Below are 27,510 nucleotides of genomic sequence, written 5' to 3' on the forward strand. Positions count from 1 at the left end.
CACCCCCATCTTACCCCCAGGTCACTCCCTATCCACCCCCCTGGTCATCCCCTATCCACCCCCCTGGTCATCCCCTATCCACCCCCCTGGTCAACCCCTATCCAACCCCCAGATCAACCCCTATCCACCCCCCTATCCACTCCCTATCCACCCCCCTATCCACTCCCTATCCACCCCCCTGGTCAAACCCTATCCACTCCCTATCCACCCCCCGATCAACCTCTATCAACCCCCCTGGTCACCCCCTATCCACCCCCCGATCAACCCCTATCCACCCCCCGATCAACCTCTATCAACCCCCCGATCAACCTCTATCAACCCCCCTGGTCACCCCCTATCCACCCCCCGATCAACCTCTATCCACCCCCCGATCAACCTCTATCAACCCCCCTGGTCACCCCCTATCCACCCCCCGATCAACCCCTATCCACCCCCCTGGTCATCCCCTATCCACCCCCTATCCACCCCCCGATCAACCCCTATCCACCCCCTGGTCATCCCCTATCCACCCCCTATCCACCCCCCTGGTCAACCCCTATCCACTCCCTGGTCATCCCCTATCCACCCCCTATCCACCCCCCCGATCAACCCCTATCCACCCCCTGGTCATCCCCTATCCACCCCCTATCCACCCCCCCGATCAACCCCTATCCACCCCCTGGTCATCCCCTATCCACTCCCTATCCACCCCCCGATCAACCTCTATCCAACCCCCAGGTCACTCCCCATCCACCCCCCAGGTCACTCCCTATCCACCCCCCTGGTCAACCCCTATCCACTCCCTATCCACCCCCCTGGTCAACCCCTATCCACTCCCTATCCACCCCCCTGGTCAACCCCTATCCACTCCCTATCCACCCCCCTGGTCAACCCCTATCCACCCCCTATCCACCCCCCTGGTCACCCCCTATCCACCTCCCGGTCAACCTCTATCCACCCCCTGGGTTCACTGAAACCTGTGCTGACTGTAATGTTAGGTCTCCTCTGTGCAGAGTACTGGTGTTATACCTGGGTAACCTCTACAGCCTCATCATCGCCCTTCTAGACAAGGTCAACAGTATGAGTATGGCCTCAGCTGCTACGCCTGCTGCTGTGAGTAGTCCTGCTGAGATGCTGTCCTAATAAGGGCACTGTACGTCCTGCCATTCAACCATTTAAATATTGGCCCGCAGTCCCTACTCAAGAAATGTTACTGTTGGGAAATTCAATTCCTAGACATGCGTTATGTCAACAGGAAGAGAGGTGCAAATTGATCCATTGCCATCCGGCGTGGAAGGATATGGGCAGGGCATCCCAGTCTGGTCACGCTCTAAAACCGTCTTGTGGCAGGTTGAATGCCTGTGAGCTCAGTTGTTGTTGGCTAGTCGATGCACTTTACTCCAAGTGTGTACAGTCTGACGAATACATCTTGGTTGAGTAAGCAGTGTGATGAGAAACAGAGTGGCTCGGTAAGATGCGAATCGGATGACATGTCTTGATTTTCAGCTGTTTTGATCAGCTGGGAAATTCTACACCGAGGCAAGGCCATTAACAGCACATTTAATATTATGAAATTGGAAGGAGAGATAATCTGAATAAAACAGAACAACTATATTAAACTATATACATTTTACATTTGTTAATGATATTAATGTCAATGCTACAGTTATTTGCTTTCAATATAAAGGCAAAAAAAAACAGAAATACCATAGAGAAAAAATTTATTGTACCAAATCAATGGGATGTTTTTGGTTTAAATGATTAGGCTTTTATTTTCCTATTGTGACACTGGATGGTCCAATATTTAAACCTCTCTTTCCGATGCACATGCACTGCTGTAGCATGTTATAATACAGCCCACTACTATTTCAGTAAAATCTATTTATTCACACTGTTTGAAAAAATAAAATAAAAGATATACATACATATTTAAAAGATATATATGGGGAAGTTTTGATCAATTATTTCCAGGCCGCTGCCTCTGCGGGTTCGGGGAACTGGTCTGACGCCACAGCATTCATGGAGACCATGTCCCAGCCAGCGGAGGAGAATCTGTCCACCCTCGTTTCCAACGGTTCCATCTTGGAGCGCCGCAACAGCACCATAGCGACCATCGCCATGGTGTTGGACATCAACACTAGCATCAGTAAGGTTACCGTGGCAACCATGTACAACGGCACGGGGACGGTTGAGCAGAACATGCCGATGAAACAGGACGAGTGCTGGGAAACCTACGTTGGTCAGGTGCAGATGTTCACTCCTTAACTTGTAAATGTATTTATTCTCTCATTAGTTTATTAATCCATTGGTTTGTTTATTAGTTTGTTCATTCATTTGTTCATTTGTATGTTCATCCATTAATTTGTACATTCATTCCTTTATAATTACATTTCTTAAGTCATTTATGTATCTATTATTTATCTGTGTATTATTTATTTGTTAATATTTCTACACTGATACTGGATCGAGTAACTAAATCACCTTTCTAAATGATAGAGTATAATTTATAACAAGTTTGGTAATCCATTAATTCTACATTATTTACATTGAATTTTTTCAGTAAAGTATACAGTTCCGGGAAAAATGAAGAGACCACTGCACCTTTTTCTTTCCTTTCCAAAAAAGTAAAAAAGGAAGGTTTTGAGTGAGGAACAGACGGGTTAAAATTAAGAGACCACTGCAAATTGAACGCTTCTGTTCCCCACTCAAAACTTTCCTTTTCAACTTTTTTGTAATTTGTATAGTTCCATTGTAGAATGGAAATTGAAATGGTTACTCTGATAGTTAATTATTATGAAATGCTTCAGTATTTAAACCATCCTAGCCTACACTCAGTGTGTCCTCTAAGCACTAATAACTATTATTATTCTGTCTGTACACAGACCTAATAATCTCATCCCTCAGACAGTTACCCTCAATACCTCTAAAAGGAATTATGCCTGACAAGAAAAATGAAAATGTCTTGTCCTGTCGCGATTGCTTTCCCCCTGAGCATTCACGAACTATATACTGGAGAATGAGTATGGATTGAAATGTACACTGGCAGACATTTGGATAATTGTTCTGTCACTAGGCCAAGGATGCAAAACAGACGACTTGTTCTGGTGTGGATCAATAGGATGGTGTATCATGGATATTCAATATCCTGATCTCTTGAGATGACCTGTTTTGATGATGATGGCAGCGGTTTTATCTGTGTGTTGGACAATGACGTCAAGTTATCAGATTTTAAGAGTGTTAAGACCACATGCTCATATGTGTGTTGTATTTCAGGAGATGTTGAAGCTGTCAATCATCGATATGATTTTCACGGTGGCCAGTATCCTGCTGATTGACTTCATCAGAGGGCTGGTGGTCAGGTACCTGAGTGACTGCTGCTGCTGGGACCTGGAGAGCAAGTTTGTACGTACTGAACGTCTGATATCATTTGTTTCCTTTCCAATATGGTCACGGCACACCGAGGTCTCCCAGTGAGGGCATTGTTCATTGGTTCATCACGTTCACAGTGGTTGCATGCGATTTTGGACAGGGCTGCCATGTCTTGTCTGGTTCAAGCAACTCCCTGCAGGAGTTTGGGTGCCTGCAAGCTCAAGTGTGCTTGGGAATTTGGGAGGAGAGAAACATTTTGGAAAAATGTTGGTGAATCTTATGGAATTAAAACTTTCATTGGCTAGCCTTAATGAGGCTTAATTGGCAAGCCCTTCAGGCCAACAGTTTTAAAGATATCCTGCTTGGAACCAAAGGAGATTCTGACTACATCATTATCGTATCATTACAGATGTGAACTGACAACTGCACATTGTTTGTATTTTCCCTAGCCTGAGTATGGTGAATTCAAGATAGCTGAGAATGTACTCCATCTGATATACAACCAAGGAATGATCTGGTATGTCAAATTCAACTATTTGTCACAAACATTATTTAATATATTAAAGGGTAGTTTTGTCCAGGTAACACCGAACTGGGAAATGTATTTTTTCCATCATGGGCTAAGTTATCTGTTTTTGGTTGGAGGGCTACTTACTGATGAAGCTTCTTTGCTTTGGTTTACTGTGGTTAAAAGTAGTGTTGTCGGCTCACTGGCTGATATTAATGCAGCTGGGAATTTGCCAGTGAAACGTGTACAAAGAGAAAAGCAGCTGACATTTCATTAAAGACCACCTTGCTAATTTACTAAAATGTAAATGTAAAGACTATATGGTATATTGTAAAGCATTATTGGTACTAAATGAATAACAAATTGAAACAAGCCATGTGTGCGATTGTCACCTAAATGACTCACTTGTAAACGTCTGTTCATTAAACACCTCTGTACTATAGTTAGAAGGGCAGCATTAACTCATAAGTTTATTTCACACCCATATTGTTAGGTGGACCGTATCGCCTCTGTTCATTTCACACCCATATTGTTAGGTGGACAGTATCGCCTCTGTTCATTTCACACCCATATTGTTAGGTGGACAGTATCACCTCTGTTCATTTCACACCCATATTGTTAGGTGGACAGTATCGCCTCTGTTCATTTCACACCCATATTGTTAGGTGGACAGTATCGCCTCTGTTCATTTCACACCCATATTGTTAGGTGGACAGTATCGCCTCTGTTCATTTCACACCCATATTGTTAGGTGGACAGTATCACCTCTTCATTTCACACCCATATTGTTAGGTGGACAGTATCACCTCTGTTTATTTCACACCTACATTGTTAGGTGGACAGTATTAACAATGTTCATTTCACACCTATATAGTTAGGTGGACAGTATTAACAGTGTTCATTCCACGCCTCTGTAGTTCTGTGGATAGTATCACCTCTGTTCATTCCATACCCATCATTTCAGAGCTGAGGGACTCAATGGTCCGAAGCCAAAAGCTATTGGCCCGTAGAGTGTTTTTTATGGGGCATTATCTGACGCCAGCGGGCTGTGTGTGTGTTCAAGTGCACATGTGCATTATGTGTGAATGCATCTCGGCTGGAGGAGATCCATGTATTCAGAATGTAAATATGTACTTTCCTTTTTGTCCTTTTTGCCTCTTTACAGAAATAAGGAGTTATTTTCCACTATCTTGCCTCTTTCTCTATCCCTTTGTGTCTTTGTCCTTTTATGAGACACTCACATTCTCTGTGGTAATGTTAGCATGAATAATAGTAACTTAAATAAAATGTAGAGTTATTGTAAGCTAATATGGGAACTGTTCAGTTGTAGTTCTATTTGACCTCTGAAGGAACTCCTCTCTGCTCTTCTTTTTTCTGTTTCTGTCTAGGATGGGTGCTTTCTTCTCTCCGTGTCTGCCTGCCTTTAACGTGTTGAAGTTAATAGGCCTGATGTACTTGAGGAGTTGGGCTGTGCTCACCTGTAACGTCCCTCATCAGCAGGTGTTCCGAGCATCCAGGTCAGGGGACAAGACACGTGTGTGTACTCATGCATACACACATAAATACACCCTATTGGACAACCATGTGCTTGATTGGCTTGGAAAGCAGCATTTTACATTGCAAAACACACCAGACAATGAAAAACAGTGTCAAATAAAATTACTATTTCTACCATACTATTTCTATAATTACGAATGGTGTTGTAACACTGTGCACATAGTTGAAGTACAAAAGGCAAAACAAATTATCCACTACCTTATGAATGAAATAAAATGAACAAGAAACAGAATTCAGTACTGGGTAGACACACAGCCCATACCAGGCCCAGGAGACGTTACGAGTATGTTGTTTCTTCCCTCTGTCGTCTGTTTATTGATGCCACAGCTTGTTTAATACAGATGTCAGGTTTATTAGGTCCCATCTGCTTTATTTTTCTCAAAGGACACGACAGTGTCTGACTTAAAGAAAATAAATAGTCCCAGAGTGGTGTAGTAGTCTTAAGTCACTTCCTCAATGTACAGCTGTGTGATTGTGACCAGGTGGAATCCTTGTTATACCAACAATATCAGGCAAGTTGATACAGCATGTCCTGAGGTGGATATAAGACAGGGTTTTCTAGTGACCCCTTGTGGTAACTTGGGTGTTTGCAAGCTCTGTCGTGGTTGTTGAAAGTTAGGAGAGAACTGGGGTAATAAATCATTCAAATAAAAGTATATTAGCTAACTGAGATATGATAGTAATTCTATGTATAGATTATGCACATATTAACCACATATTACGCATCCTGCCCAAAATGGACGGTTTTAAAATGCATTTGGTTAATTGCAAAAGTACCAGACTGCATCATTAAGTTGTTAAAAATTTAATTATTTTACCACATGAAAGTGAGAAACTAAAGACAGCTTTTTATGGAAGGAATGATATGATTTGTAAGCCTATATATTTGGTGCAACACTAGCAACCCCAAAGTTGGTCTGCATTTAAATGATTACATTTTAGTAACTTAACTCAGTCTTATCGAACATGACTCCAACTATCCAGGTGTGGGCCTCCATAGGTTAATTTTGACTTTGTCATTTACTTCGCACGGTCAATTTGTAAGATTGCTAGATAGGACAACCAGACAACCAATCAGTAGTAAGTTTACAGAAGTCAGAATAAAAAAAATACATTGTGTTTGCACTCAAAAAGGACTCTTAAAAAAGTTTCTTAAGTAAATTGGTTTTCCATTTTTTTTCCCCAGATAGGTATGCATCAGAAATTTGGAGATTTTAAGCATAAAGGCTTAATGCCAAAACATGTGTGTCTCTTCATTTCTGATGCATACTGAAACATAAATTACATAATTGTATGGTAACACAGTATAAGAAATATCTAAGTATACTGTAAACGTGATTAATCTATATAAAATAAACATTACATCAGAATATGAAATTATCTTCCTTCCATCATTATGAACTATATTTTCAAATGACCACATAGTATTACCTGAAATAATTACAGAGAAACCTAAATACACAATCTAAAAATTAACCTTTTATTTTATTTGTTTTCAGGTCAAATAATTTCTACCTGGCTATGCTGCTGTTCATGCTCTTTCTGTGTATGCTGCCCACCATCTTTGCCATAGTGAGATACAGGCCATCCCAGTACTGCGGGCCATTCAGGTGAATGGTTGTCCCTGTGAAGCTCTTAAAATGTCATGCCCATTTAAAGTTAGCACTTGTAAATTAAGGTTCCATTTTTAACGGACCTGTGTGTATGGGTTTATGTGAGCCTGGTTTTACTATACATGTAGGAATTGTAAATCCTGTTTTCTTTAGCCAGTCCCCAAAAGGAAACAGGACATTTTTGGCTTATGGGTTAAATTCAGGGTAAAAATGACAGATGGAGCTGGCTAGGATTTGGGTTGGTTTAAAATGTAGGCATTAGGGGTTAGGTTAAATGCAGTTTAGAGTTAGGGTTGAGGTTACATGATAGGTAAAATATGTTTCTTGTTCCCACAGGTATAGAAAAACAAACATGTGTTTGCATGTATGTGTATGTTTGGAGCCCAAGTGCATGTGTTTAGACAAGCTAAATCCTATTGAGCACCTTGAGGCTATAAAACATAAATCCATGATTATTTGATTACCGTCACAGGTCATAATCAGTTATAGCTGAAAGCAGTGTAATGGTCAAGAAGAAAAGCTTTTATCCACTAATACTATACCTCATCTTTTCCTGTAAAGTAATGGTCAGAACATTTTATGGTGTGTGTGTGGCTGCGTGTGTGTTTGTGCGCGGCCGTGCTCCTGTGTGTGTGTTTCCCTGCAGCGGTCAGGAGAAGATTTATGACATCATCTCGGAGACGGTAGCCACAGACTTCCCTCTGTGGTTCAGTAAAGTGATGAGTTACGTCACCAGTCCTGTTGTAGCACTGCCCGCTCTGCTGCTGCTGTTGTGAGTGCACACACACACTCTAACGCAGAGTCACACACACATTCACATACACTAACGCAGAGTCACACACACACACTAACGCAGAGTCACACACAGGAATTCAGACTAACTCACACAAAAAACACAGACTAATGCAGAGTCACACACACACACACCCAGACACACTTACTGAATAGTAACACACAGTCACACACATACACATGCTAATGCAGAGTCACACACAGGAATACAAACTAATTCACACAAAATAACACACACACACACAGCATATCATCTGACTTGCTGGATACCCTAGGGTTGGCGGTGATTAGTTACTGTGTCAGTCGACTTGAGGTATAACTCTACCTATGTGTTTCAGCATGTTAATCTACTACCTTCAGGCTATTGCCAGATCCCTTAAATTCACCAACAACCAGCTGAGGATGCAGCTCCAGACTGTGAGTTTTAGACAGTGTTTGAGCCAGAAACTAAGGCTGAACCCAAAATGGCAGCCTATTTGTTATACAGAGGACAATTTTTGGCTCTGGTTTAAAAGTGGTGGATAATGAAAGTAATATGGTGCCATTATACTCAGAACTGTGCTGAACTTCATTTCACCCCAATGTCAGGAGAGAACTGAAGACAAGAAGAAAGTATTCCAGTTGGCTGCAGGTAAATCTCATAACTCTTCTATGAATGAAATACTGTTGAACCATATGTAGTTTGTAGATTTTATATTTACAGATCCCTAGCCTCTTCCCTATAAAATTTAACCATCCACCTCACTTTACTACTTTCCATCCACTAAAGTTTTGAAGGTTTGAACACCTAAACTTCAGTACCGGATTTTTCACCTAACCCCTGATTATTGGCCACACAGCAAGGCTGCAGGCCCCAGAGCTGGCCAGCAGGGACAAGAAGCCCGACCAGCAGGACAGTGACATCACCAGCCACGACTCCTCCGTCCACACACCCTCGCCCAGAAGCAACGGAAGTGTTACCAATTTCCAGTCCCCAGTTCGCCATGGCAACAGCATCCGCACCATCACCCAGTCGGCATCAAGGGCTGAGATTGTCAGGGCGACCACGAGTGCTGGATCATCTAGAAGTCCAGCAATGTCTATGCTGAACAAGCAAAGGGTGGAGCAGATCCCTAACAGGTGTCACATGCACTCCGTCTGGTCCGTCAGAGGCCTTTACGCAGTCATCTGTGTCTGTATGAGGACTAAACGCTGTTGTTAGTCCTAAATAAAACTCTGAAGCCAGGGCTCACAACTTAGCCTACAGTTTCACCTTTGTGAAAACATGCACACTTCGTTTATGCACAGTATATGTATGAAGCATTCAAACGCTTCATCTGACAGGGAAATGCAGGAGACTGTTTTACTGAAAGAGCTGCAGGCCAGGTTTAACCCTTGCTGCATGGCCCACCCTGCATGCCATGTCAATAGATGTCTGAAGGTTTCATTGTAGAACATGTCCATAGTATATCAGCAATCACTGTGGATCAGTGCCATTTTCCATAGCGTTACTGTGTAGCGATTGGCTTTTATTTTATCTCGAATAATTCAACAATGACATATATACATAGATAACAGATAGTCACCAAGGTTTTTACAGAAATTGGATATTTCTATTATTCTAAATTCCTTTGCACATTTGGTATGGAGTACTGTCAATGACTAAGGAGTCAACGTTAGCGACATTGGCTGTGTTAATGATGTAGCATTTCATTGCCACCACAGGCACCCCGTCTACCTTGGAGGACCCAGTGGAACCTGCAGGTCCAAGTCCTATCACCAAGTGGCCTACAACCCCCCGACGCGCTACTCCTCGGAGAACATTCACTCAGACCCCCTCTACAGAAAGACCAGCAGGGCCGTGCACCCCGCGGAGGCTGCTGGGACAGTGACAGCCCAAAGCTATGCGGGCCGACGCGCCCACACCACTCGCTACGTCATTGTCAATGAGCACGAAGCTAGGAAAAAGTTGCTGCGGTCCGCCACACGCATTCCCCGCCACTTCCGGATGGAAGAGCCGGTGGGCGAGATTGTGGAGCTGATCCCACGGAACATCAAACGCTACACGCCGCGGGTTCCGTACGGGCACTCGCATAGGTCGCATCCAACACAGCCGCACCTGAGTGAGGAAGAGGAAGAGGAAGAGGGAGGAGGGAAGCGTGAGGCTAGGAGAGGGTCGTTTGGGCAGACGCACCGGCCCCGGTCCCTGTCCGACCTCCACCAGCCGGCCCGCTTCTACATCGGGGAGCGTGTGGATAGCCAGCTTTCCATGGTACCAAAAGACAGCAGCGCAGGTCGGGGTTGCTACGGCGGTGGAACACAAGAAAAGGACAAAGAAGACTGGGAGAATATGGAGACACGCTTGCACTCCCAGACCAGCATCCGGGGAGCAGATTTTCCACCAGCAACTCCCCCAGCCAGGCAGACACAGTCCCCAGCCAGGCAGACACAGTCCCCAGCCAGACTCTCCTACTCAATGGGTAGACTTGCACACTCCTCGCCCCAGGGTTCTGGAAGACGGTTGGAGCCCCGGATCAAGCCCAAGACATCCAGGTCTGTTCTGGAACCGTCCCTGACCGAGTCGGACTCGGCCTCTCTGGCCTCCAGCAGTGACCAGCAGAACAGCAGCACAGACCAGTACATCCAGGTCATTCACAACAAGGAGAAGTACCTCAAGTCTGAGGCCAGGCAAGGTAAGCTGGCTAAGAAGAAGTCCAAAGCGAGTATAGATCTCAGTGTACCCGATTCTAAAGAACTGGTCTGCTCTAATGTATAGTTGGAGTATTTGTATTCTGAATATGTCCATGTCCAGGTGTGAGCTATGTAGTCCTTAATTTCTATAGGTTTCCATAATGTAGCAATGTACACAGAAAAAAAGATAACAAAACTAGTAGATGTAAAGTCTGAGGACCATTATCGTCAATTTTAAGTGCATGTGTTGTAATAAAACAGTCTGTGCTCTATATTATGCATAAACAATGATATGTTCTCAAGGTCTTGCGCACTGTACTTGTACTTGTTCTCTAGTATTTCCCTAAGAATCAGATGCATTGTTCTACTTGTTTGGTTAACTTTTGGTTACACTGAGAGTGTTTGTTTTAGGTTTGCCATTAGGTGTTATAATACTGGCTATTATACCCGATACCAGATAAGCGGATGAAGATGAGATGACATGAATACTGGCTATTGTATGTATACTGCATTTTGGCAAGCACGTATTGGCAGCAACTCAATAAAACTATGATTATGTAGTAAAGTATGTTTTGTAACATATATTAGATGTTGGGAAATGTATAAAGTGAATGTAGATTACTGCAGTTTAATATGTTAATATTAATTTGGTATTATCATCAATTGTATGTTGTGGCTTTTCAAAACTATTAGTACAAAACTCCAAACTGATCACACTTGTTACCCATTAAATCTTGAAATTCAAAACAACTGATTTTGCATTAATTTGTTTTGGAAAAACTGGCACCTCAAGATCAACATTGCACTTTTTTTTTTGTCTAATCAACTAATACTATCACAAAGGAAATGACAGAGAAGAAAATCCTATCAAACGTTTTGGCCTATGTTCACAATCTGTGTGTCTGGGCCATGGTCTTGGGTTCAAGCTTTTTAAAACTTCAACTCCCAGCATTCACTTCAACACTGACAAGAATCCAACCACCAACCGGTGAGCAGCGCTAGCTACGTTATTTTCCTCCATTCATTTATTGTCAGTAGGGGAAACGGCTAGCTGGATTCCTGGAGAAAATGCATAACTATTAACTATCAATTAATCTTGTTCTGTTTTTCGCAATCAAGTCATAGTTATCTTTGAACGAACCTCTTGGTTGTAGCCATTGGTGGCTGTCTTGCTATATAGTACATTTTTGCCCATTCAAGCGTTACATTACTAACTCGTCTAACGTAGCTAGCTAACGTTACTACTGTATACATTAGTTTAGTCAGCTACGTTTTTGTGTCGGTTAAATGTCACCAGCGCATATTCATATTTTACGTTTCATACTCCCCGATAGTTAGCTTAGCGATTCTGTGTATCTGGCTAAATCAAAACGAATGCTTTCAGCTAGGTAGCTAGCCGGTTAGCCTGACACTGACAGCTGGCTAGCTAGTTCAATAGACACCCCATCTCCACATCTAGACAAGTGGCAGATTCAACAAACATGGATTACCAACACATAGCGAATGCAGTTGGGGACTGTCTTTTGAGCTACACCAAGGACGAGTCTGGGTGGAAAGTCTGTAAGAAATCGGTGTGTATTGATGTCGGCTATTCTACCTACTAAGTAGTGCTTCAAACCGAACGTTTTACTTTAGAAACGTTTCTTCAACAAACAGGGAGGGACCTACTGTATCACAGTTTTGTCCAATAATGTGTTGGATGAATTAAAATCTCTTTGACCGTTTTGTGATTCAGATTTTCTATTGGTTAGAATTCAGGTGGCTCCATTCATGTTATTCTTCATTTGATGAAACGTTTTGCAACTACATAAACCTCTGTTAAATACAATGGGTAACGACAAGCAACCAATTGGCAATTTTTTGTTTTTGATAAATGGATGTTGATTTTCAGAATGACATCATTGTATCCTGGCGGCCATCAACTGAATTCCCTGGGAATGTGTAAGTATGAAAATAATGATTTTTTTAAATAACGTTTTTTTTCTGGATACCCTAGTAACTTCTGATCAAGGATATTAAGTTAGTTCAATTAATGAAGTCAATTAACGTTAATTTAAGCTGTTTATCATAATAGACATAATCGATACCCTGAAGAAGAACCTTCGGACCATTACAGTGTACTGCTTTCTTTTTCTCTACTTTTGTTTCACTTCACCAGCACATCGCCTTACCAGGTGTGTCTTTTCTCCACCTTCAGCTTAATTGCTGCCCCCCCCCCCCCCCCCCCCCACACTTTTAGTCCTTGACTAAAAGCATTGTTACTGGAGAATCTCTGATTGATTTATTTTTCACAGAAACCGAAAGAACTCCCCCAAGTTTTAGGGCTGTCTTTATGTCTGACAGGTATAAGGGGGAGGCGGTGGTCAAGGGAAGCCCGGAAAAGGTATGGGAGTGTCTGAAGCCAGTGCCCAATGGACTGCGGGTGAAATGGGACAACAATGTCAAGAAGTTTGAGCTCTTAGAGCAAGTCACCGAGGTAGGCTGACACTGAGAAGTTCAAAACCAATGAACTCAACTACTACTTGTCAGTCATTTGCATTGTAGTCATATTGTGGTCAGATGCTCTTATACAGAGTTATACATACACACATTGGTAATTATGCTAAGCCCTGAAAGCAGGAGAATGATTATCCTGGTGGCAAAAGCTTTTATTGGCCACACTGGTATCCAGGGTTAGTGTTGTACATTGGTCAAACCAGGCCTCTGTTGTAAAATGTCTTCTGTGATGCATCTTTTGAAACAAAGAAGAACAATGTTTTGGATTGTCACATAGTTTAATCTGTTTTACAACATGTCCTGCTAAACAAGCCCAGTGTTTATCTTGTGGAATGTGGCAGATGGTAATCGCATGAATAGAACTTCTGTTGATTCCTTATTTTGGATATCAGAAGGGTGTATTTGGTTCTTCTATTTCATCTTTCTTTATTAACATTCAATAAGGATGTGTCCTGCCTAGCAAGGCCAGGTGTTAACCAGCCTTGTCTCATTCCCACTTACAGAATATCACAGTTTGTCGAACAGTCACTCCATCAGCAGCCATGGGTATAATAGCCCCCAGAGACTTTGTAGACGTTATTCTGGTTAAGCAATATGACGACGGCACCATAACTTCCAATGGTGAGTAACACATCTTTCTCCTTTTAATTTCTTTCTGTATTGTCCTCTAATGACTTCCAAGACTGGGAACCGTATTGGGGTTTTGTATGAGGAACTACATAGATTTTTTTAAAGGGTTTTCACAACAACATTGTAAAGAAATAACAATAAAGCACTGGGATATAAAGACAGATTATGTCGTTCAAACAAACGTTGGCTGATATCAGCAGAATATGTTTACATTTACTAGTAAAGCTCAGGGGTTCCCACATACAGTGAGGGAACATTTATTTTATCCCCTGCTGATTTTGTACGTTTGCCCACTGACAAATAGATGATCAGTCTATAATTTTAATGGTAGGTTTATTTGAACAGTGAGAGACAAAGTAACCACAAAACAATCCAGAAAAACGCATGTCAAAAATGTTATGAATTGATTTGCATTTTAATGAGTTAAATAAGTATTTGACCCCTCTACAAAACATGACTTAGTACTTGGTGGCAAAACCCTTGTTTGCAATCAGAGGTCAGATGTTTCTTGTAGTTGGCCACCAGGTTTGCACACATCTCAGGAGGGATTTTGTCCCACTCCTCTTTGCAGATCTTCTCCAAGTCATTAAGGTTTCGAGGCTGACGTTTGGCAACTCGAACCTTCAGCTCCCTCCACAGATTTTCTATGGGATTAAGGTCTGGAGGCTGGCTAGGCCACTCCAGGACCTTAATGTGCTTCTTCTTGAGCCACTCCTTTGTTGCCTTAGCTTTGTGTTTTGGGTCATTGTAATGCTGGAATACCCATCCACGACCCATTTTCCCTGGCTGAGGGAAGGAGGTTCTTACCCAAGATTTGACGGTACATGGCCCCGTTGAGGGAGAGTTTGGAATCTGATTGATTGCTTCTGTGGACAGGTGTCTTTTATACAGGTAACAAACTGAGATTAGGAGCACTCCCTTTAAACAGTGCGCAAACGTACAAAATCAACAGGGGATCAAATACGTTTTTCCCTCACTGTATTATCTACCTGGGGGACCTAACACTTATCTGATTTGAGGGGTAAAACTTTCAAAGGCGGTGTCATGACAATGTATTGCATTTGTTAGTATTGTAATAGACCCTGTTATAGAAATATCACTCTCAATGCAAACTTCATGGAGATATCCCTATTTTACTGCTCTTTGTGGAAATGCTCTTAATTAAAGCCAAACCAGTTAATTAAAACACTGCATTCAAATACAATTACAGTTAGGTCAGTAAATAATTGGACACTGACACAAGTTTTGTTATTTTGTCTGTTTAACACAATATATTTAAGTTATTCACAGTTAAATAATAAATATGGTCTTAAAGTGCAGTCTCTCACCTTTAATTTGAGGGTATTCACATCCAAATTGGAGGAAGGGTTTAGGAATTACAGCTCTTGAATATGTAGCCCCCTCTTTTTCAAGGGACCAAAAGTAATTGGACAGTTGACTCAAAAGCTGTTTCGTGGAATGTTGTGAGCTATTCCGTTGTTATTTCTTCATCAATTAAGCAAGTGAAAGGTCTGGACTTGATTCCAGGTGTGGCATTTGCATTTGGAAGCTGTTGCTGTGAACCCACGACATGCTGTCAAAGGAGCTCTTAATGCAAGTGAAACAGGCCATCCTTAGGCTGCAAAAAAAACATCCATTTGAGAGATAGCAGGAACATTAGGAGTGGCCAAATCAACAGTTTGGGGAAAAAAGAACACACTGGTGAGCTCTGCAACACAAAAAGGCCTGGACGTCCATGGAAGACAACAGTGATGGATGGTCTTAGGAAATTTCCATGGTAAAGAAAAACCCCTTCACAACGTGAAGAACACTCTCCAGAAGAGAAGACTTCATGAGAGCAAATACAGAGGGTTCACCAAAAGGTGCATAAGCCTCAAGATTAGGAAGGCCATATTTTGCCAAAAAACATCTAAAAGAGCCAGCCCATTTCTGGAACAGCATTCCTTGGACAGATGAAACTAAGATCAACCTGTACCAGAATGATGGGAAGAATAAAGTATGGAGAAGGCTTGGAATGGCTCATGATCTGAAGCATCATGAGGGGACTGTGTATGAAGGGGACTGTGTATGAAAATGGTTGCTATTCCTAAACGTTTCATGTAATATTTTTATTCAACCCTTTGAATTAAAGCTGAAAGTCTGCACTTTAATCTCGGTTGTGTCCAAATATTTCCGGACCTAATCGTATACTCTCACCTTATAGCACACTCACTATATTCACTTGATCAACTTATGAAAGCTTTAAAAAACTATGTTTTCTGATCTTTTAAAAATATATATAAACAATAGCATGTATATTTACTAGTTCTATTTACTATTCAGCCCACAACCATAGTGTTGCAAATGCAATGCTCAGCTAAGGAGCAGTAAAGGACAACAGTAACTTCTACTAATGCTTTCACCCTATCTCACAGAGTGAGGCTGACTGGAAGGACATTATCTTGTCAACTGCCCCAGACCTACTGAGGCCTGTGCCCAATCATGCATGGTGAAATGTGGGTCATGTAAAGATTGCATGAAATGGAAAGGGGGAAAAAAAGCAGATACTGTGTGAAATGGGCATGTGGGCTGAGCGCTATATTGCCCTATAAAGTTATCAATTTAGAACATTTTGACAGATTAACTGAGTCTACACATCAAACACAATTTAACAATAGTGTTTTTCTTTATTTTTTCTTAGTTGGTAATCCGTTCATTGTGTTGAAAGCTTCTAAATGTTACCGGTGAAGAACAACAGTGTTGTGCATGGGTCCACTGTTTTGTATAGCTGTTGGCAATGATGCCAGTGAAAAGAGTCATGGATGAAGCCTTCTTATTTCCTTCTAACTGCAAAACAACCTATGCTTTACCTGGCTGTAAAAACATTACTTGCTATAGAAACATGGCACCTCTAAGGTGCCCAACTTGTAAAACAAAAAATCTAAATCAGTCTCCTCATGTGCTTCAAGCATTGTTTTCGACCAAGTTCAGAGGTTTTTTTCTGTTAAAACATGATTTAATAATATAATTATAAAATATAATTTTAATTCAGTGGCATGAGGCACAAAATTACATTTTATGTATATGTACTTACATATTCGGTAATTACAATGTTTTGCTGTGGCAGGGCTAGGCAGCTCCGGTACTAGAGGGCCAAAACACTTCCGAGTTGCTTAGCACCTTACTGCAATGTGTCCTAGGCCTGTATGAGATGTTTTGCCTTCACTGTACATGTGCCAATTAACATTTTGTGCTTGATTTCATTAAAACATAATTATATGTGAACATGTGCTATAATTGTAACTGTGCCATTTTCTTCTCTTTGTGCTCTGCCCGTTAGCCACCAATGTGAGCCACCCGAGCTGTCCTCCCCAGCCGGGGTATGTGAGAGGCTTCAACCATCCTTGTGGTTGCATCTGTGTCCCCATCTCTGGGTGAGTCACGCTTCCGTTTCATAGTACACTTCTTCACTGTGCCCTCGCTTTATACCGCACACCCATCTGTAACATAAAACATTTTGTTTAATTCTGTCAGAACCGATAAAGTTTTGGTGGAGGCGACAGGGGCACAAGTAGAGAGCTGAACGCCAGAGAACCCAAACGTGCAAGTTGCACAAGAAGCTCTGGCTGGGTCCTTAATATGGCTTGCCTACAACTCTTTAATTGCACTGTATGCTATTTATAATGTATATTTTTGTCAACGTGCTACTTTTACATACTGTACAGACATGTAAAAGTAGCACATTGACTAAAATGTACATGTATTTGTCTAAATTTTATTAAGTATTTGATACACTGCCGATTTTGCAGGTTTTCCCACTTACAAAGCAATTTTTATCATAGGTACTCTTCAACTGTGAGTGACTGAATCTAAAACAAAAATCCAGAAAACCACATTGTATGATTTTTAAGTAATTAATTTGCATTTTATTGCATGACATAAGTATTTGATACATCAGAAAAGCAGAACTTAATATTTGGTACAGAAACCTTTGTTTGCAATTACAGAGAGAATACGTTTCCTGTACATCTTGACCAGGTTTGCACACACTGCAGCAGGGATTTTGGCCCACTCCTCCATACAGACCTTTTTCAGATCCTTCAGGTTTCGGGGCTGTCGCTGGGCAATACGGACTTTCAGCTCCCTCCAAAGATGTTCTATTGGGTTCAGGTCTGGAGACTGGCTAGGCCACTCCAGGACCTTGAGATGCTTCTTACACTCCTTAGTTGCCCTGGCTGTGTGTTTCGGGTCGTTGTCATGCTGGAAGACCCAGCCACGACCCATCTTCAGTGCTCTTACTGAGGGAAGGAGGTTGTTGGCTAAGATCTCACAATACATAGCCCCATCCATCCTCCCCTCAATACTGTGCAGTCGTCCTGTCCCCTTTGCAGAAATGCATCCCCAAAGAATGATGTTTCCACCTCTATGCTTCACGGTTGGGATGGTGTTTTTGGCGTTGTACTCATCCTTCTTCTTCCTCCAAACACAGCGAGTGGAGTTTAGACCGAAAAGCTCTATTTCTGTCTCATCAGACCACATGACCTTCTGCCATTCCTCCTCTGGATCATCCAGATGGTCATTGGAAAACATCAGACAGGCCTGGACATGTGCTGGCTTGAGCAGTGGGACCTTGCGTGCGCTGCAGGATTTGAATCCATGACGGCGTAGTGTGTTACTAATGGTTTTCTTTGAGACTGTGGTCCCAGCTCTCTTCAGGTCATTGGCCAGGTCCTGCCGTGTAGTTCTGGGCTGATCCCTCACCTTCCTTATGATCATTGATGCCCCACGAGGTGAGATCTTGCATGGAGCCCCAGACTGAGGGAGATTGACCTTCATCTTGAACTACTTTAATTGCGCCAACAGTTGTTGCCTTCTCACCAAGCTTCTTGCCTATTGTCCTGTAGCCCATCCCAGCCTTGTGCAGGTCTACAATTTTATCCCTGATGTCCTTACACAGCTCTCTGGTCTTGGCCATTGTGGAGAGGTTGGAGTCTGTTTGATTGAGTGTGTGGACAGGTGTCTTTTATACAGGTAACGAGTTCAAACAGGTCCAGTTAATACAGGTAATGAGTGGAGAACAGGAGGGCTTCTTAAAGAAAAACGTTTTAATCCAGTTGAAGTGTACCTACGATAACAATTACAAACATGCTTTGTAAGTAGGAACCACGGCCGATTTTGCAGGTTATCAAATACTTGTTCTCCCCACTGTATTCATAGATGTGAAATTGCACCTGTACCTTTTTGTAATGCTTGACTACTATTCTAATTATTAGCTGTTTTTGAACACAAGAGTGTGAAACGATTGTGTTGTTCCTTAACTTTATGTATTAGATAAAAAACTGAATAAGTGTGACGTCCAGGTTTTTAAAGAACCGTCGATCATCTTAATCTAAAATGTACACAGCGACAGCTTTAATTAGTGAATCTCTCTCATTAACTGATATTACCTCCTAGTTTATTGCCTGCTGTTCCTTGTACGGTATTGCATCAACTCACGTTCTTGCTCTCTGTCTCTCCCAGTGAGCCGAGCAAAACGCAGGTTTTTAGTTTCTTCCAGACGGACCTGGGAGGCCTCCTGCCTCGCTCAGTGGTCGACTCCTTCTTCCCCTCCAGCATGGTGGAGTTCTACAATAATCTGTCCAAGGCTGTCAAGTCCCTCAAAGACCACTGATGCTTTCCCTTCTGTTAGATATGTGGGAACTACATAGACGACTCCCAGGACCAGCCTTCAGGGTGACTACACGACACTGAATGGTTAGCTAAGAATTGGTGGAACCGTAAAATGGTCAGTTGTGAAGAGGGTAAACAGAACTTTGGTTCTTGTTTGTGGGGGGAGGGGGGGGGGACTCAACTCTCTAGCCAAAAAATATCATAGCATCTATAATATTATACACATTTCTTCACAGCCTCTTTCATTAGAAAGAGTAGTCACCTGGCCTTGCCTCTATTCTCAGCGCATAGTGACTGAAAGGTACATGAGAGAAGGAAGGGTGAATACCTTTTGTTTTACCCCAGCCCAGAACTAACAGGAAACAAACCTGGTTTCAGATTGTTGTTTCATATAATATTTGTGTTAGTGCTGGTCTGGTGCCAAACGCTGAATGTCTGGTACTGGTACTCTGCAGGTCCATGATTAGTGGCCACTGAGGCAGTCTTACAAGTGAGTTTTGGGGTCTGTTGTTTTTCAATCATTATTCTCTCGGGGGGGAAAAAGGTTATATTTTAATTTCCAGGAGAACAAAATAATGCTAATATGATAATGGGTTGTTTTCCTGAATCTTAACAATTTAAATAGAGGGTTATTCCAGAAAGTTAAGGATTTAAATAGAGGATTATTCCAGAAAGTTAAGGATTTAAATAGAGGGTTATTCCAGAAATGAAGGATTCCCTGAACATTTCTGGCGTATTTTAACAATATAAGGGAGTCTTAGAGCTCTTGGTTCCAGAATAGCTGTTTTTTTTTTTCAATCATTAGGTAAAGTGAAACGCAGATCGGTTTATCCGACAACTCGTACATGCCAGCAACATTTAAAATGGTCCTCATGACAGAAAATGTGATGAACGTCATGGGGTCCAAAGCAGGGCATGATACTGAAGTAGCATGGAGCAAGAAATCCTTTCTAACGCCCTCCAACAATCATGTAGATGTTTTCTCCAAATGAAGGCACACCGCCACCGCTGCAAATGCCCGTTTGTAAGCTTGGCAGATAACAAGCAGCAGAATAAATTCATGATTGAATTGTCTTGACTTACTCACCAAATTGGCCTAAATACATATGGGTTATTATTGATAACACTTAATTTATAGAGGACTTTTGTTGCAATGCTCATGTTACTTGACAAGCCTATAACCTAAATGGCATTAGCCTACAGTGTGTCTCAGTTGCAATGGTGTGGAACACAGCACATGTTCTGTTTTTTTACACCATGGTAGCAAAAAGATCCTGTCAGAATATAAAAACTAAGGACAATAAACTAAAAACAATATTAAAAACAACTAAATTATTAGTTGGTAAAAGTCAAATGCAGTACCATAGACAGAGATTGAATAGTGGTCAAAGCGAAACCACGCTACATTTGAAATGGGTATGGGTTGAATTAAGTGGCATGAACAATTCCTAACTAAGTGGAATAATGATAATGTTCAAGTATCAGTTCTGAATGATCGAAAGGATCCATCAGGGGCCCATTCATTGGTTCCCTTTGTGTAATCCAGTGTTCAATGCAGGCTCCCATGCCAATTGGACTTTCTGTGAAGTGACAGGCCATGGTGACGGAATAGACTGATTGGTGGATAAGCTATGTGTTTGAGTCACTTGGCCAGGATAAGATCAACTTAACCTAGAAGGTAGCAGGTTTGGTTCATTTAATTTGTTGCTATGGTTTCCAATCAGGATTCACTTTAAGTTCACTGAAAACTCAGAGCTTTCCCAAGTTCTGGTTTGACAGATCACGCTAATTTATTATAATGCAGCTTTCTGGAATAGCCCTCTGGTGCCATTTGGTAGCCAGAGGACAAACACTGTCACCATGAAACCATAAATCCCCCAAAAAATGCACACACTATATTATTAGACATTCACTGTTTTTACATTGGCAAAGACCTTGTCACTAAGTCCAGCTATTGGAGACCTAACTTACAGACCTTTCATCCCTTTGGACATTCATGAAAATCATCTTTCTAATGCAAAAAGAGAAAAAAATATTTCCTGTTCACCTCCCACCCCAAAATATTGAAAATCACTTTTAAATCTACAATATATATTGTATAGCACTATGTCCTAGATACTACATATATGCACTTCATTTTTTTTACAGTTGCTGTTGAATACAGTCCATTCCTAAATACTGTCTGCATCCTAATGACAGTATCATGCATGTTGCATGGACCTTACAGGACCCCCAAAATGGAACCAGGTTTCATTGGGAGAGTCATACCTCATTTTTTTGTTGTTCTGTGTGTACAGTAGTACTGTAGTTATAATGTTCTGGTTTTATTCTGTCTCCACATCCCTTTAATCCAAACTTTTGCACAATAGCCTTTAGGCGGTGTCTATACAGCTTGCAGATTTGGCATGGTTTTTGGTGGTGGCTATAATCAACCTACAGTAACATCCCCTAACTCTATCCTAGTCCTTATTATTTTTAAGAGCAGTTCCAATGGCAATATGAATAGCTTCACCTACAGTAGTGCGCTTCTTTTGACCAGGGCCCATAGATCTCTCTTTTAAAGTATCGGACTGTTGACTGTCATTCGGGGCCACTTTCAAGTCCCAACGTATTTAAACACAGCAGCGTAGGACTGCCATATTCTAACATCAGCTGTCTGTAGTGTTCTGTTTTGCACTATAAGGAAAGGTATTACCAGCAAAAAAACACTCTGTGGTGTGGCACAAGAGGGCAAGTCCGTCTAGGTCAGTGTGTGTCTTTATAGCGTCCTCTACTTGACATTCCTTCATATAAGTTGGCGTGAAAGGACCAGGTTGTCAAGAAGGCTGTCTTTTTCTGCGAGGTGGGTTCATCAGTTGGGTGAGAGGGGGACGGAGGACTCTCTAAAGACACGCCCACTAGCTGGTGTTGTCCCAGTGCTGTATGGTCCGTCCCCCGCATGCCTCTCAGTCTGTGTGATGATGAACCTTAATACGTATTCACATCCACCTTTTCAGCAATCTTGTGGTTACGTTTGTTTTTTAAAGTGAACATCGTTACTTCCTTCTTACGTCTTTTTACAAGTGCATCGTACTTCACTTCGTCTACGACCACACAGTCTTACATGCTTGCTTTTATTCCAGTCAATGTTTGCCTTTTGTCGGTGTGGTGCTATAAAGGCATCTTTTTGCTGTGTTTTATTGTACTGTAACTGGAACCTGGAGTTCCTACCTACTACTGAATGTGCTGTTGTCTTAACGTCACGGTACACCAGCTGTCTATTGGTGGTTTTTTTATTTTTTATTTACTCGATCATGCATTTTGCAACAGGTGTTGTGTGTGTGTTTTAGGGTATGTGTTGAATGCTGTTTGTTGTCCTCCTGTTGCAACTCCTGATTATTGAAAAGAACAGCTGCCATGGAAAGTGACTGATGGTGACATGTACTGTTAGACATGTACATAGGAGAACAAAAACACTTTTCCTAAGTCTAGGAGTTGCAAAATGTGGGTTATTTTCTCAAAGGATCCTGCATAGAAGGTTCTGGGATCTTGGAATCCTCCATCTGTGATTTCTGGAAACTTGGGAATTTGCAATTGTAATCCTGATCTTGACTCTACTGTACTGTATGACTACTGTACACTGTATGTTTCACCCAATAGAGTTTGTACCTCACGTATTAAAAACAAAGGACCGTTATTCCATAGTCTCCTACTGCTTTCTTGTGTTATAATCCCCACTGCACAACAGATAGGAAAATGGTTAGACCCACTACAAAATGTTACCACCTGATTGTCACATTGGAGAATTGGTTATTTCAAATGATGGGTTAATAATAGCTGTTACAACCCAGAAGTCCCGTTTGACGATTCCCATCTTTTAATAGTGTGGAATGCCAGGTTTAAAGGAATTCTAGCTGATGTCTCCTCTATGCTGAAATATGTGTTTGCTTCAAATATCTAGTGATTTTCAGGTGTGAATGTTTGGCAACAGTCTTGTCAATAATCTTTTGAAACACAGATTGAAAGACACACATTTGTTTAAATTATTTATCAATATATCTTTATAAGCTTTATACATTCATAAGAGTTTCATATCTATAGTACATTCCAATTGATTTTTGTACACATTTTTTTTCTTAATGTCCAAGGTCAAATCTGCTCAACTTTAGTTACATAATTGACTGTAAATACAGCTCAGCTTGAACTAATTGGTTTTTTAATCAGTGCTACGAAAGCCCTGAATACCAAGGTAATGTATTTTATTTTTGCCAAAAATACAAGTTTCTCATTTAAACTACTTAGTATTTTGTTTGAATGACTTACTGTAGTATCTTTTTTTAAATTACTTGTTATCCATTGATAGCTCTTAGCCTAAAACACATCTGTTTTTGAATGCCTGAGTATTAGGTGGGTGATTGAGTGAGGAGAAGAGCTATGGGTTGAATCCTGTATCTGATTTTATACATCTGGGTACATGAATCATCCACATCCACATTTTATACCTATAGTTTCTATTTCTGACATAGCACTGCTCTTCAATCACCCACTTGATGCACTGACATTCAAAAGCAGCCTTGCTTTAGGATATTAAAGGTCCTGTTAACTTTCCAGTCTAACCAACGCAGGAAATCAATTTATTGGAGTCGTCTGGGCGGGATCAAAACATGCACCCGTACATTTAAGTTTACGGGCCTTTGAGAAGTATCAATGAATTATGCCCATCAATTGGTAGAATAATGATGAATGGCTGCAAAAACCATTGCATGGTCTGACAAGCACAACTGTGCTGCATAAGAAATTAAGCGCTATTACTGCATAAGAAATTAAGCGCAAATAATTATCTTAGTACATTTAAATTAGTTTTTCAAACTAAATAAACTTAGACTTGGCAAAAAAAAAAAAAACGCTTCAGAGCTTCAGTAAAGCGCTGAAATTACCTGATGTGAAAAAATCTAATGTTGTTGGTGAAAATACAGATTAGTAGAAAAAAGATACAAACAGGTCTTCCTGTGGTAATGCAACTATTGGTTTGACCTTCATTTTGATGTTCTGTTTTTGGTTTGAAGTTTCAGTCTTTGGTCTAGAAAATCGTTCCAACATATCAAACATTACTGCATGGTATTTGATTGTGTGACAAATTCACATCACATATACACTTTCTAACAGTCCAAAGCAACAGAAAGGTTATGTAAATGCTTTAACTGTGTGAAAATCTCATACTAACTGTGGTCCCTGAAGTTCTGGATACATAAAGGCTTTCAAAGCACCTGTAAACTCACCGCTCTTCATTGAAATATGATTTGATATAAAATATATAGCATTCATAACTATGTTTACTGTACTCTTATGAAATGCTCATACACACCAATGATTAGTCATGTTGGTGTCTGAACTGTCCATGCCTAATGCAATCAGTTATATTTTTCATGTAGTTAATATATTTTACAACTGCTGATGAAACTAACACTTCTGAAGAGCAGGTTTCAGGAAGGGGCTTTATCCTAAGTATGGTATACTTTATTGTGACCCAGAAATTACTTTAAAAGTATGCAAAAATGGCTCTATTGGTGAAATTGTAGTTAGTTGTGTACTAAAATTGTAAGATATCTCAACAGTGATATTTTATCAGATTCATATAAAAGGCTGCTACAAACATGGCATTTGAGCCTAACAAAGCCAACAGGAGATAAGAGTTGCCTAGTGAAGCTGCATCAGCTGACATGCCAGTCATCTTCCAACAGCACGGCTCCGACTGATGTGGCAGTATCAAAATAGCTGTGTTATTCATAAACGTTTTCCTTTATGTATGTTTTGTAATGACAGGGTTATAGGTTTGATTCCCATGAGGGAGGGGAGCAATATGAAATGGTAGGCAGTCGTGTCTTTCGCTCTGGATAAGTGTTTTCTAAATTGTACACATGAAATAAATGTGTTCAAACTGAAAACAATGTGGGTAAAACAAGGTTTCAAATATCACTTATGTATCCCAGTAGCTTTAGAATTGACATGTGATGGTCAAACAAAATATTGTTTGATTATTATTGCCTTCCACGATGTAGATGATGCTGCAGTCACTTAGAAGCACCTAAAGCAACGTGAAGTTGATCTCCTGATTTGGCAGATACCTGTCTCAAACTCGGTACCTCTGCTTCAGAAATGTGACCCCCCTCTAGCAACTCTGCTGTTGGGTGTGACAACTCAAAAACAAGCAATTGTGCAGCGCAAACGTGAACATTCAAAGCTGAGGAGTACATTTCACACATTTCAATATGCTACATTCACCCCTGAAAAAACATCTTCTATTGAGACCATTGTTTAGATCTGATCATAAGGCGCCGCTAGCCATGTTTATTACGCATTCTTAAAATGCTTCCTTTCTCCCTAATTTGTCTCACTGACTGCAATATCTTTAGACTGGCGCAGATGACCAAAAGGTGAATAGTCATCTGATTGTGATTTTAGTATATGCTATGTAGACAGACAAAATCAGGAATCAAGATTCAACACTGGTTGCTTAGCTTGTACCACCTCCTCCCAGCTATCTCTGTTTTCTTCTGATGTTAAACACCTCACATTCAGTCATGTGAAACAATAAACCCCTTGGGATTCTTTTTTTAACATATTTGGACGTATGGATATGTAATCTTAATTTCACTGTTGACAGATAAATGCAACCTACTTAAACAAATTACACTGAAAGATTATACTTTGCAATCATTAAAAAGAAAATCAACAAAAATGCAATTTCATGGTGCAGAAAAAATAAGTACACCCCAAGCTTCAATGGCTTGTGGTTTCCTACTTTGGTAGAAATAACTTTATGTAGCCATTTCTTGTAACTATCAGTCTCTTACATAGAGTGATAGAGAAATGTTTGGCCTTCCTTCTTTGCAGTACTATGTATTTCAACTGTGTTATGTTTGTGGGCTTTCACAGCATTTCAATAGGATTGAGATCTGGCCTTTGACTCAACCATTCCATAACCCTATATTTCTTGTTTTTCTGTTGCTTTGCTTCTAGTTTTTGGGCCATTGTCCTGGCAATATCCATTTTTGTTTCAGCTTTTTGACAGATTGACTCACATTCTCCTCATGAATTATCTGGTACAGTATGGAATTCATGGTTGATTCAATAATGGCAAGTTTGGCCCTGAACCAGTAAAGCAGCTCCATACCGTAATGCCACCTCCTCCATGCTTTAAGGTTGGTATGAGGTTCTTCTGTTCAAAGGCAGTATTTTGTTTTCACCAAACAACTCCACCTTTGACTAATCTGCCCAGAGCACTTTGTTCCACATCAGTCATGTCTTGATATTATTTGTTTAGAGCAGAGGTTAATTCCTTTTAAACCTCCCAGTTAGGCCAGGTGTGTGCAGTTTCATTCTGAATTGAGTTATGCATGTCAGAATGACATGGGCTGTAGATATCTTGATGTTACCCTGGGGTTCTATGAACATCTTTCATTTTCACATTGGGTACCTGATTCAAATTTTAGCCATTTAATGTGATGCAAAGAGAGGGGTATATTACCTTTTTGCATGAGGAAATTGCGTTAGTTTTTTTAAAATGCTTAAATTCTTTCTAGGTTTGTTTTTGTGTGATTTGTTAAATTAGGTTACTTTCATCAATGAATAAAATAAAAAAATCCAGGCGGCCATATTTTTTACGTCTGTACATTACATTTATAACGTTTATGAGGGCCCGCTCTCAACAGAGCAACTATTACAACCAACGACCACAAATGTCCGAATCCGTCTTTAAATGGTTTGACCATCCATATTTGTTTTTAGATGTGACTAATTTCCAGACACAACGCACCACTCCGGGTGATTGCAGTGACATGTCCATCAGGCTGAGCTTTCCATCTTGTAATCCCTCCTCCGTATGACTAAAGTGACGTGTCCCTCAGGCAGAGCCTTGACGATGTTCCAGGCTTCAAAGCGGCTCAGTTCCTGAAGGGAGGTGCTCTGGACCTGCAGCAGTTCATCCCCTGACTGCAAACCACTGTGCTCTGCAGCGCCACCTTTTGGGGATCAGGAAAATACACTTACAGATAGTTCTGGAATGGAGATTCTCCTAGGTGCAGATCAGCTACCCACTTACAGTTCTAGTGCATGGCACTTGGAAAAAACATACTCAAAGGTATGCAAATGCTTCAAGCTGCTTTGGATGAAATTATGAATTATATGTTGTTTTGTTTCAACCGAATTATAGGTGAGAGATCTATGGACATGGTGTAACATCCATCCATCCCTTGGGTTTGTATACTT

General features: G+C 41.1%; 3 protein-coding genes across 3 annotated transcripts in view; 2 read left to right on the top strand and 1 right to left on the bottom strand.

Annotated features, from left to right (window-relative positions):
- Positions 1-11,187, top strand: part of LOC105015120 (transmembrane channel-like protein 3) — a 28,505-nt gene extending 17,318 nt beyond the window's left edge. Inside the window, exons 12-22 of the mRNA XM_010878001.3 lie at positions 993-1,092; positions 1,951-2,223; positions 3,253-3,381; positions 3,798-3,865; positions 5,245-5,373; positions 6,913-7,023; positions 7,673-7,798; positions 8,157-8,235; positions 8,407-8,449; positions 8,658-8,937; positions 9,523-11,187. Coding sequence (XP_010876303.2) covers positions 993-1,092; positions 1,951-2,223; positions 3,253-3,381; positions 3,798-3,865; positions 5,245-5,373; positions 6,913-7,023; positions 7,673-7,798; positions 8,157-8,235; positions 8,407-8,449; positions 8,658-8,937; positions 9,523-10,573 — 2,389 coding nt within the window. The 3' untranslated portion in view covers positions 10,574-11,187. The remainder of the gene's footprint in view (positions 1-992; positions 1,093-1,950; positions 2,224-3,252; positions 3,382-3,797; positions 3,866-5,244; positions 5,374-6,912; positions 7,024-7,672; positions 7,799-8,156; positions 8,236-8,406; positions 8,450-8,657; positions 8,938-9,522) is intronic.
- Positions 11,188-11,531: 344 nt separating this feature from the next.
- Positions 11,532-22,939, top strand: stard5 (StAR-related lipid transfer (START) domain containing 5). The gene is made up of 6 exons (XM_010877063.3): positions 11,532-12,059; positions 12,380-12,429; positions 12,832-12,964; positions 13,488-13,605; positions 16,934-17,027; positions 19,114-22,939. Exons 1-6 carry the CDS (start codon positions 11,970-11,972, stop codon positions 19,262-19,264), a joined length of 636 nt encoding a protein of 211 aa, XP_010875365.1. The 5' UTR covers positions 11,532-11,969; the 3' UTR covers positions 19,265-22,939.
- Positions 22,940-23,281: 342 nt separating this feature from the next.
- Positions 23,282-27,510, bottom strand: part of il16 (interleukin 16) — a 38,375-nt gene continuing 34,146 nt past the window's right edge. The window contains exon 27 of the mRNA XM_034296628.1: positions 23,282-27,263. Within this exon, the coding sequence (XP_034152519.1) occupies positions 27,088-27,263 (176 nt within the window). The 3' untranslated portion in view covers positions 23,282-27,087. The remainder of the gene's footprint in view (positions 27,264-27,510) is intronic.

This window comes from Esox lucius, chromosome 2, assembly GCF_011004845.1.
Source record: "Esox lucius isolate fEsoLuc1 chromosome 2, fEsoLuc1.pri, whole genome shotgun sequence".
NCBI classification, from domain to species: domain Eukaryota; kingdom Metazoa; phylum Chordata; class Actinopteri; order Esociformes; family Esocidae; genus Esox; species Esox lucius.

What these genes read in the sequence shown, in the direction of transcription:
- stard5 (XM_010877063.3), top strand. Translation starts at nt 11,970, where the DNA reads ATGGATTACCAACACATAGCGAATGCAGTTGGGGACTGTCTTTTGAGC. An exon ending in GGAAAGTCTGTAAGAAATCG is followed by an intron (nt 12,060 to 12,379) that starts GTGTGTATTGAT and finishes GTTGATTTTCAG; the next exon opens with AATGACATCATTGTATCCTG. An exon ending in TCTTAGAGCAAGTCACCGAG is followed by an intron (nt 12,965 to 13,487) that starts GTAGGCTGACAC and finishes TCCCACTTACAG; the next exon opens with AATATCACAGTTTGTCGAAC.